The following is a 12,115-nucleotide window of genomic DNA, read 5'->3' on the forward strand; positions in this document are numbered from 1 at the left end:
TTACTGTTCCTGTCACAGGAAAAAGGTTTTAGGTCCACTCTATTTTGCACAAGGCACATTTGCAAAAGTAAGGCAAGGACAAACTAATCATCAATAACAAAGACTCAAACTTCCTCTCCTCCTCTAGCTATATTTCCTCAGGCTAGAAAGCATATTTTTTGAGTCAGATTTATTGTACTGAGAAAGAGCTTCTCTTTCACGGGCAGAAAGATAAGCATGAATCACCGCAAATCACAGCCGGTGATTATTTTGTGTTTTTGAGAGAGAGAGAGACACAAACCACAGCACGTATCATGATTTAATGAGCCATTAGCCTCTAATGATGGAGAGATATTAATGTTATGAAAGGATGGAGATGTTTAACGCAGTCATACTTGAGTCTCTGTCTTTTCTTAAAAGCACATTTTCTTTGAAATTCACTGTTGGGGTTTAACATTCATGCTCTTCTTCTTCCAATTGTGTTATTTTAATATTATTACATTTTTGTTTAATGTCTTTTACTGTTTATGTGTTTCAGATGCCTCACTTTACAATCGGTGATTAAATTTTGCATTACATTTTCTTTGTCACTGTGCAGCCTAATAGCTAATTATCCCCTAAACCCTCTGCCAAGCACAAAATATTATTTTAATACCCATTTACATAAACTTAACACACTCAAATGTTGCACAAAACAGACAATAATTAAGCAGCTATAAACTTACAGTAGCCACATCTTGTTCCTCCTTCAAACACGAATCCATTTGGTACAGGTCCATATCTACGCAGGTCTGGAAGGTTCCAGTGGCCAATAATAACAGGAGGGACATCCCGAGCAAGAGCCAACAAATTGTTGCACAAATGGAGAGTTGCAGGCCCGCTCTCCAACTTGGTCCCTGGTAAGACTCCAACACTGAATCTGTGAACTGAGAAACACACAGATCCTCAAATTTAACGCATATTCCAAATGAGTTTTACAATAAGTAGAAAGAGTGGAAAGAGTAAAGAGGAACATAAATGAGGCAAATAACCCTGAACACATTTCTTCATAAGCTGCGAAGTACCTCCTATTTTGTCACTCTCAAATACCCAAATGTCCGTTCTGGGTGAATATATTTTTGTAAGTAAATCTGAAGCATCAGCGTTCGACTTGCATTGCAGTGAAATATGTGCCATTTAGGAAGCTATGAGTAATTATGTTTGCAAGTACATTACCTAAATATAGTAGCTTGCTAACACATCGCTAACATTAGCTTCTAGCAGCTAATTAGCAAGAGGGAGCTGGAAAAAAGATCCTCTGGTATAATGAAGTGTAGGTATTTTGTAAGAGTTTTAGCCTCACTTTGGTATGAGGCTGAAAAATAAAGCTAACACAGAAACCCTGCAATACCTTAAGTGTCCATTGGGGCTGGTCCAGAAGTACGGTAATTCAATCCACACAGCAACCATGTTAAAATATTCAAGTTTAGAGTAGAACTGTTCAGAGCCAGGTAGGTTGCATAAACACTTTTTCTGTAGAGATAATTGTTTTCATAAACTGATATACCCTGAATATATTTTTCCAATTCTATTTTCCATTGTTTAAAGTGTCGCCACTTTAAGTGGCAGGCATAGATGGTATAAAACTTAGCTAATATAACATCGTTGACTGGTTTTCTAGAGTCCTGTTCTGAAGGCTAGGGATTAGCATTTTCACGATCTCTATCTTGGTATTTAAAAAAAGCAAGCAAGCAAGCAAGTAAAGAAACAAAGAAACAAACAAACAAAAAGTCTACGGGAAAATGGCTTTCTGACTTGACCTCTTTAAAAGCTTTCTGATGGGTTTATGGGCTCAGTCATTCGTTTTGTGTCATAATGAATAAAAATTTAAATTTCATGGAGTTTTTCCGTGAAAATGCACACCGGTTTCACGGAAAACAAACTAACAAACTATGACTATGATGTTTTTAGCCAATGAGTAAGAGTTTCACAGTCAACCATTTCGAAACTCTATGATACTATCCTGTCTTTTAGTAACCACTCTATTGTTAAGCTTAAGGAGAACTAGGAATTCAAATACATGAGGAGTCTTGGGAACAGGCTATAGCGAGTAGGGATGGGTATCGAAAACCGGTTCTTGTTGAGAACCGGTTCCCACTGTTTCAATTCCTTGGAATCGTTTGCCACTTTTAAAAACGATTCCCTTATCGATTCCAGTCGCCCCGAATGACGTCATCACGTTGAGTAGCGTCTTTTACCCAGTAGGAAACACGGCGCCTGAGCGGCACAAACGCTCAAAAGTTTGGTTACACTTTATGAGAAAGGATGACAACAGGGCAACGTGCAATACTTGCAAAGTAGAGATTTCATCAAAGGGAGGAAACACTACGAATATGCAAAAGCATTTGCTCAAAAAACACGCGATTGCTTTCAACGAATGTCGTGTTTTTGATCCGCTCCGGACTAGCGAAGCTCAACCCAGCAGCAGCGGTAGCGTTTCCACGTCCTCTCCCGTTAATACTGCAGGTAACTAATCAATTAGCATTGCATATTATGTTAGCGCGATTTACCTTATTACAAAACCTGCTATTACTGTGCGTTGCATTTAGATAACCATGATGAGAGAGACAGAGTCTGGCTGGCTCAGATGCTGGCAGTTCTCGCTGCAGTCTACCGGTAGCGTCTCCTTTCAGGCCAGGATAGACGAATGTCACCCAGCAGTGTCTAAGTTTGTGGTCAAAGGCTTGCACCCATTTGCCACAGCAGATGCCCCCGATTTCACTTTGGTAAGTGAATGTGTTTAATTGTAGGCAGGACATTACTGGATATTCTTGTGTAATTGCTACAGAATAATTTATGTTAAACTTTGTTATTGCTACAGGAGAATATTTATTTTATTATTTTACATATACATTTTTTTTCCTGGGGACCCTGTGACACCCCATTGAAGAGCCGTAGGCTGTGGCTCTCTTAAGATCTCACTGTTGGGTTTGTAAGGTCATGTTACTCCTAAATTTCTATCTTGTTCAAAGAGAAGATATAAAACACAGTTCTAAGCTAATCGACTTTAGTGTTCTCCTTTTTAAAAAAAAAAAAGAATCGATAAGAGAATCGATAAGGAATCGAATCGTTAAACAGAATCGAAAATGGAATCGGAATCGTTAAAATCTTATCAATACCCATCCCTAATAGCGAGGGTACGATCTTCCACCTCCTGTGCTCGTCAATTTAAGGTCATACACAGGGCGCATTTCTCTAAGTCTAGACTTTCTGAATTGTATCCAGAAGTGAAAAATAAATGTGATAAATGCCATGGCTCTCCTTGTCACCTTAGCTACATGTTTTTTCTGTGTCCTGAGCTGGAAGGTTTCTGAACAGGGTATTTTGGTATTATGTCAACTGTTCTTGGGGTAACTCTTCATCCTTGTCCTCTGATTGCTGTATTCGGGATTCCTGATCGCTCACTTACACTTGATACCACACAAAAGGATATTATAGCCTTCACATCCCTGTTAGCGAGACGTCTAATATTGTTACATTGGAAGTCTATTAAGTATCCTACTACTTCCCGGTGGCCTAAAGATGTCATGTTTTTTTAGAACTTGAAAAAATTAAATATACGTTGAGAGGTTGCACAGCCACATTTTTCCACAAGTGGCAACCCTTTATCTCTTATTTTACGAGTCTAGAGGTATTGCCTGTTTAAATGTACTTCTGTTATTGTTATATCGCTGTAATATGTTTGATGGCTGTGTTGATCTGTGTGGGACTTGGGGGGGGGGGGGTCTTTGTTTTAGAGTGTGGGCATATATATATATATATATAAAAAAAAAAAAAAAAAAAAAAAAACACCCAGCACGCCCCTGCGGGCGGTTTATCCTTCAAGCTCGGGTCCTCTACCAGAGGCCTGGGAGCTTGAGGGTCCTGCGCAGTATCTTAGCTGTTCCCAGGACTGCGCTCTTCTGGACAGAGATCTCCGATGTTGTTCCCGGGATCTGCTGGAGCCACTCGCCTAGCTTGGGAGTCACCGCACCTAGTGCTCCGATTACCACGGGGACCACCGTTACCTTCACCCTCCACATCCTCTCGAGCTCTTCTCTGAGCCCTTGGTATTTCTCCAGCTTCTCGTGTTCCTTCTTCCTGATATTGCTGTCATTCGGAACCGCTACATCGATCACTACGGCCGTCTTCTTCTGTTTGTCTACCACCACTATGTCCGGTTGGTTAGCCACCACCATTTTGTCCGTCTGTATCTGGAAGTCCCACAGGATCTTAGCTCGGTCATTCTCCACCACCCTTGGGGGCATCTCCCATTTTGACCTCGGGACTTCCAGGTTATACTCGGCACAGATGTTCCTGTACACTATGCCGGCCACTTGGTTATGGCGTTCCATGTATGCCTTGCCTGCTAGCATCTTGCACCCTGCTGTTATGTGCTGGATTGTCTCTGGGGCATCTTTACACAGCCTGCACCTGGGGTCTTGCCTGGTGTGATAGACCCCAGCCTCTATGGATCTTGTGCTCAGAGCTTGTTCTTGTGCTGCCATGATTAGTGCCTCTGTGCTGTCTTTCAGTCCAGCTTTGTCCAGCCACTGGTAGGATTTCTGGATATCAGCCACCTCCTCTATCTGCCGGTGGTACATACCGTGCAGGGGGCAGATAGAGGAGGTGGCTGATATCCAGAAATCCTACCAGTATGTATGTATGTATGTATGTATGTATGTATGTATGTATGTATGTATGTATGTATGTATATATATATATATATATATATATATATATTTATTTATTTATTTATTAGGGGTGCAACGATATTCGTATCGATATTGAACCGTTCGATACAGTGCTTTCGGTTCGGTACGCATATGTATCGAACAATACAAAATTTGTAATTTATTTTATCAACTTTCCTTCTGACGATGCTGTCTGTGTTGAGCGCTCAGTGAATCTGCGTTCGACTACTCCGCCTAGGCTCGACAGTGCAGCCTAGGCGGAGTAGTCGAATGCAGATTCACTGAGCGCTCAACACAGACAGCATCGTCAGAAGGAAGAGCGCAGGGCAAGCTAGCGAGACAGAAGTTAAGCTCTCCTTGCAACATGGACCTCCCCCACCCTCATTCAGATCTGGCGTTTGGAATTATTTTGGTTTTCATGTGACGTATGACCCTGAAGGTAAGCAGTCATGGACTAAAGTAAAACAGTATGTTGGATGTGCCATGCAATGCTCAATTACATGAGTGGGAACTAGTGTGTTAGCGCAGTTAGCTCGTTAACGTGTTGGCCGTCTAGCCCCATGGACGCCCCGATCGGCGGTAGCTCGTTAACGGAGATTTGCCGTGTTGTGGCGTTAAGGTCATTTCAACGAGATTAACCTGAAAGCACTAGTGGGAACACAACGAATATGACTGCACATTTACGCCGACATCATCCTAGTGCAAAGACAAAAACAACAAGCATGCTACTAACTTTAGCCGAGTCATTTAGACAGCTGTTTAATATGCTGCTGAGAATATAGCCCAGAAGAAGCGGATAGTATAGCTTTTATTTTGGAAAGAGACATTCCTCTGTAATAAACTCTTTTCCAAAGATGAGTGATTCCTCAATCAGATACAGGGCTTGCAATATCGCTAGCCCGACGTCCTGGGGCTAGCGATTTTTTCAGTCGGGGTACCAAAATCTATCTCTGCCCTGCCCGTCGGGCTATTGTAGGAAGGAAAAATATATGTCAATGCTTTTGCATTCTTTCAGAAATGTAGCTGGGTAATTATGTCATTGGGTGAGCCACTGTCAATATGTGACATATTGAAATCGCGTTTGAATTTGCGCTTGTTTTTTTGCTTTCACTTTGCAATCGCGCGAACTGTGTATAGAGAGCGACAGCACTGATCTGTGAGTGATGATAATTTGCGCACCAATTCCTCTGACATCGTCTTATTAATCGTTAGCTTACTATGCAAACATGACAAGTGAAATCTCCCGCAGCAAGCTTAAACATGTGAGAGGTTGATCGCGCAGAGAATCGCTGAGCTTATGTGAGTGCGTGTGTAAAAGCAGCAGGATATATATTTTAGTTCTGCTGAGCCAAATAAGACAGGTCAGGGTGAAGAAGTGACAGCCAAAGAAAAGCTTACCACAAAACGGAGAAGTTATGACAAATCAGACTATAAGGCAAAAAGAAAGTGCAGCTTTATGGTTTCATGGACAAAATAATTTTTGTGGCTGCAATATGACGAGCTAAATAACCAGGGCTGCACATAAGTGGTCCGCAGGTGCGTATTCGCTGTCAAAATAAAAAACACGCACAAGAGTTAGGGTTAAATTTAAAAACTGTACTTTTGAGTTAAAATATATATTTATAATTTTAATAAATGACAAATTAAAAAGGCATGAACATTTTTTTGGTATCGAAAAAATATCGAACCGTGACACCAAAGTATCGAACCGAACCGAACCGTGAATTTTGTGTATCGTTGCACCCCTAATATATATATATATATATATATATATATATATATATATATATATATATATATATATATATATATATATATATATATATATATATATATATATATATATATATATATATATATATATTTACTTAGGAAAATGAAGAAAGGTTAATTGTATTTCGGTAACTGCAAGTACTGTGTTGTTTTCTTTTTTCAATAAAAATATTTGACAAAAAAAAAAAAAAAAAAAAAAAAAAAAAAAAAAGTTTCACAGTCATATCTGCCCATCCACATGCATCCTGCTTTTTAAAATCTACTTGCTCATTGGCTAACAACTGGTCAATCATAAGTCATCAGCCAATGAGCATACAGAACGTAAGACAAAGATTTAAAAAGGAATTAACTAAATTAATTAATCAATTACACCAGTAAACTAAACTAAAGCTGACCATCTGGTGTCTTTAAGACACAATGCAGGTTTGAGACACTTTTATATTAGCTTTATTTTTCCAACCTAGAACCTACGCCCATGTTTGATGCTGTGTTTTGGAGCATAATGTTGCAGCTAGGTCAGTAATAGTATTTGGGCTGATTAAAACCATTGTACTGAACCTCGTTAGTGGTTTTGTTTCTTTGTAGGATGTTTTTTGCAATTATCTAACAAATAACACACACTGTTGTGATGGTTAACTGTACTTAAAAGTCAAGACAGTACTCCTGTTTTTGTGAGTGAAATCACATTATTTTATTAATCTGTTACTTATGACTAATGAGCACATGCATCCGTATATACAGTTTATGGATGTAGTTGCTAACCTTGCATTAAATGATAACTTCAGGCTCAAAATCCTTATCAAAATATTTACTTCTGTTAAAAAAAATACAAGATGGCTGCTAGCTAAATCTTCCGTTTGCAAGCTCACAAACAGGGTGCAACATTGGCTGCATCCATCTTTTACATACAGTCAATGGCTGCACTTTATCTCTATAGGGATTTTTTGAGGGCTCTACAACTATGTCCTAATGAACCATCAAAGAAACCACCAAACAGTCTACTGGGATTCACTGGGATTAAAGTGAGCAGGATTGCAGAACTAATGAGTAATGGAAAGACAATGGTCAATGTAATTTTGCATACTGACAAAAACAGGAGAAAAGCTTCACAAGGGGCAGAAAACACAGTGTCCTCACACGATGATTACTTCAGCATGGATTTGATTTCATTCACAAATAAAAAGGGGAAACAGCTGCAGACAGAATGAAATCAGCAAGCCGAGCACAACGGGCTCAGATCTAAAGCCCAGCGCAATCAATCAAAGCGTGTCACAGACATCTGTGTTTTATGAGTCTGAGTCTCGACAATAAGAAAAAGGGGAAAGTCGGGTATAAAATTAGAGCGAATCACAACACTTCACTGGCGTTTCTGCCTTTGACTTTGCTAAATTTCACACACAGCAAGTGTGGATCTTGTGGATCTTCCTCAACAACACTAAACTAAAAACTTTCGTGGATTTGAACAAACTTGGCCAGGGAGATTGATTAACGGAGGCGGCGACGAGGGCATGTTGGCCAGGTGCGGCACATCATCGCTCAGGTTAAAAAGGATTCATACAGTCTCACGTAAGACAACAAAAGCTCTGTGCATGGTGGCCCTCAGCCCAGCAGCTGGCAGGTGACATTTCTGCCAGCTTGGATGCACTCCACTCAGTGACATTAGGACACACACACACACACTTATCTAACTCTCAATGCAAGCCTGAACAGACACAAGTGCATCTGTCCAAGCATGCACACGTATACTTTAACACAAAACAGACGACAAACTGGAAGGAACAACTGCAATGCAATTTGTCTTAAGCCTCTTCCACACAATCAGGTCCCCCAGCACTGTCATTAATGTAAAATGTAAAATTCAGCTGCCACCTGCTGAACAGTTCGTTGCTATTAATAGCTCCTATTGCTTCATGATGCATGTAACTTATATAACAAGTCCACACAGTAAACAATATGCACACTAAAGAGAGTCAGTGCTTGACTAAATGACATTCTTAAGAGTAATCAGACATGGAAAAAAAAAAAGTTAAAATATCACTTTAGACAACAAACGTAGTATGATAGTAGATAACAGAGATTCATTAAAGACAAAAATCATTTGTTTATCTAGGAAATTGATTCAGAAGCTTGTAGATGATTGCACGGGGGTAATTTTGAACAGCTGGATAGGAACATCAAATATCATCATTTAAATTCCTTGAAAGGTTTTGAGGGGAAAGAAAAAGAAACACTGGATGTTAAACACAAGTAAAACAAACACTCATGGTTCTTCTCACCTTCTCCTAGGCTATATCGCAGGCGGGCGTCCCATGCCTGCAGGGCCTCCCTGCTGTCAAAGCCCAGCAAAACAGCCTGATTCAGGCAGAGGATGGTCAGAGTAAAAGCCACACCCTCATACCACTGTCCAGCTTCCAAGCCGCAGATCTCCTCCAAGGTGATGCTCGCCCTCTCCTTGTTGCCGTGAACTTTCTCTGATTTGTCTTTAAAAACCAGCAACACGAGGCAGTCTGCAGGACAGACAATGAGCAGGAGACGAAACAAAGACAGAAGAACACAGTCTGCATTAAAACATTATTAAATTCTACTCTTTTTTTTAAGATGTAACAAAAAAAAAGTAAAATCAATACTGGAATCCCCAAATGACACTGACAGTTACTAACAGGATGTATTTTGACCCACAGTAGCTACTGTAGTGTCCTCTGTTTGTTGCCACCTTTCAAACAATCAGTGTCAACTGACAAAACAACACTGTGTGTGTCCGTGTATCATCCCTCTCCTTCACACACACTCGCATAACTGAGGCATGAGCACAGACAGCTGGGATAACATGACATCAAAGATTTGAAGAGCAGCAGCACTCAGCCTCACTGTGGAGCATGTTGAGCTGTGCAGCGCAACATACCCAAGAAACCTTTCTGCGGTAAAACTGAATGCGGTACAAATACAAGTTCATGCTAAATCCACTCACTTTTCCATAAAATATTTGAAAATGTGTGCAAATATAATGACTACTAGATTTTATTTCCGCAGAGCCAAAGCCTCGCAGGTAAGCGTGACTGTTCACATTCATGGTACATCTAAAAATACAGCGAGTCTCTGGCTCAGACCTTAGCACATTAGCTTTGAAGATGGGATCAAATAAGAACCACAGGTTTGAAGCTTGTGATTTAGAAATAATCTGAAAGCCTGCTGTTGTACAGCAGAAGCAGTACACGTGGTAAAAATAAATAATTTATAAATGTAATTGTGTAAAAAGAAAAAGTAAACTGTGCAGAAATGCTTTCAAGAGTGAGTTTACAGCATGGGGAAAAAGACAGTGTGTGGATTAAAAGCACCTTTGGCATCAGTTTTCCCATTTTTTAAAAACACAATCCCACGTTAAACGTTTGAGTCATTAAAAACGTTTAATGAAATTCTTTTAGCTTGTGCTAATGTTTCAGCTCTTTTTCAGAACCATTGTGTAATATAGGTTTTACTAGAGATGGGCAAGTGTGGATAGTATCAATATCATCTCTGGTATTGGTGTCAGATTGATACTAGCTCAATAATAGGCTCCATACTTTGTTTCTATCCACTGGGTTCAGTATGTAGCCTGCTGAACTGTATTAAATAAATTATTATTATTTTGGAAACGAAAAAAAATATACATATGTCAAAAATCCACTACGTCTGAACTTTTTTGTGTTGACAGTCACGTCTATTTTATTTATAGCCCATAACACATTTAAACAACTGAAGTTTCCCCAAAGTGGCACATTTACATTACAGGCAAAAGGGAAAAAAACTGTTTATCTGCACGAAACTGCACAAAAACCTAATAATTGTGTTTTGCTCTGGTAATTACTTATTGGGAAAAGTTAAAATCATTGATTTAGTGTTCAGAATTTACAAATTAACAACAATTCACCAAATCTCCCCTAGATAAAGTGCCTTTATAGGTTAGGTTTCAAAGTATCGGCAACACTGGTCCCGTATTTACTTGGTATCGGATCTACAACACAAGTTGCAGTATCACCCCACACATATACATATACACACACACACACACACACACACACGTCTTTTAATACCAACTGTGGTTTGCACACATGTTGATTTTGAAATTCAAATGTATTGAATTTGTCATGCAAGCCTTATTTTAAAAGTTTTAGGTCTTTTTGTCCCTCCTTGGACGCCATAGCCTCCTGGGTCAAAGCTGTGTATTTGAACACAAACGCAGGCCCTTTGAAGTCGAGGCTTGTTGAGCTTTCACGCAACAGAAAACACAAGCAGTGCAACACCAGCTCACTGTCCTCCTCCAGCTTGTCGCGGCAGATTTGTGTAGCCGCTGTCAGATTTAATTTCAAAACAACAATGCGAGCGAGAAATGCTAAAAACAAAATTAGCTAGTTTTTAAGTTTTTTTTTACCTGCTACAGGCGACGGTTTGCGGAGCACGAGCCACCTAGTTTTCCACTGTGAAACAAAAGAAAAGTTTTTTGGGGGGTTTTAAAGCACTGGTCAAAGTGTGCATAGGAGATATCCGCATATTAAGACAAAGTAAAAGCAACCTTTTTCCCGTCTCTGAGTCTGGCGTATCCTTCCACGACAACAGAATCCGTCATCTTCAGTCATGGTTCCTGACAGCTGCAGAGTCGCTGCCTGAATGAGGGGTCACTTTCAAAATAGCTGCGCTCTCCTCTAGCGGGGCGCAAACTCGCCCCCCAGCAAGGAAGGCACATGGAAAATGGCATGACCAGTGTCTGTCTGTCTGCCTGCCTGTGTGTCCGTCTGCCGGCCATGCTGCTGCTGCCACCTGGGCTGGTACAGTGAGACGCTCCCGCGTGTTTAACATGCCACACGCCACTCTAACAGTAAAACCGAGCACGTTAATACATCAAACTAGGCATATACACTCGCCGGACACTTTATTAGGTACACCTTTTCAACAGCTCGTTAATCAACCAATCACAGGGCAGCAACCATCTTTAGGATTCACGGAATGAAACGGAGGAAATGTACAGTGAGCGTCAGTTCTCAGCGAGGTCGCCTTGTTGATGAGATTAGAGGAAGGAAACAGTAACTTGAATAGCATAAAAGAACATTGTGATGCTGGGAGCAAATGGGCTATAGCAGCAGAAGACCACACTGGGAGGGAACTAAGGAAACAGGAAACTGAGGCTATATAATTGTCATGGGCTCACCAACATTGGACAACAGAAGATTGAAAAAAATTGGTCCAGCGGGAAAACATCACCATGTCAATGAGCCGGCTCACTGTACTGGCATGGCCTCCACCGTCACCTGATCTCAATCCAGCAGTGCACCTTTGTGGAGATGCATGTGGAGCAAATGTGTAATGCTATCATATCAGTATGGATCAATATGTGTACTAATCTTCTAATAAAGTGGCCATTGAATGTAGCACCACCCTTTTGCGTTCATGTGGGGTCAAAATGTTAACGAGTTAAACTAAGCAGTTGCCAGGATTCGTGGGTTGTTTTTTTGTTTGTTTGTTTGTCTGTTTTTGTCTCACTGTGCTCTGTTTTTGTCTTTTTCTTTATTCCACCCAACCGGTTGTAGCAGACTGCTGCCCCTTCCTGAGCCTGCCTTTGCTGGAGGTTTGTTCCTGTTAAAAGAGAGTTCTTCCTTCCCACCATCACAAAGTGGTGA

At 40.5% G+C, this 12,115-nt stretch overlaps 1 protein-coding gene across 2 annotated transcripts in view; it reads right to left on the bottom strand.

Moving 5' to 3' along the window:
* LOC146636603 (protein Dok-7-like) overlaps window positions 1–11,094 on the bottom strand; it is a 53,704-nt gene extending 42,610 nt beyond the window's left edge. For both annotated transcript variants that reach the window (XM_085349603.1, XM_085349604.1), the window contains exons 1-4: window positions 11,014–11,094; window positions 10,873–10,918; window positions 8,741–8,971; window positions 705–905 (exon numbers count right to left, since the gene is read on the bottom strand). In XM_085349603.1, the coding sequence (XP_085205729.1) occupies window positions 705–905; window positions 8,741–8,971; window positions 10,873–10,918; window positions 11,014–11,067 (532 nt within the window). In that variant the 5' untranslated portion in view covers window positions 11,068–11,094. The remainder of the gene's footprint in view (window positions 1–704; window positions 906–8,740; window positions 8,972–10,872; window positions 10,919–11,013) is intronic.
* Between the last annotated feature and the right edge of the window lie 1,021 nt (window positions 11,095–12,115).

This window comes from Diplotaxodon limnothrissa, linkage group LG3 (genome assembly GCF_057381915.1).
Source record: "Diplotaxodon limnothrissa isolate DT_005_m linkage group LG3, D_limnothrissa_male_GT1.1, whole genome shotgun sequence".
NCBI lineage: Eukaryota > Metazoa > Chordata > Actinopteri > Cichliformes > Cichlidae > Diplotaxodon > Diplotaxodon limnothrissa.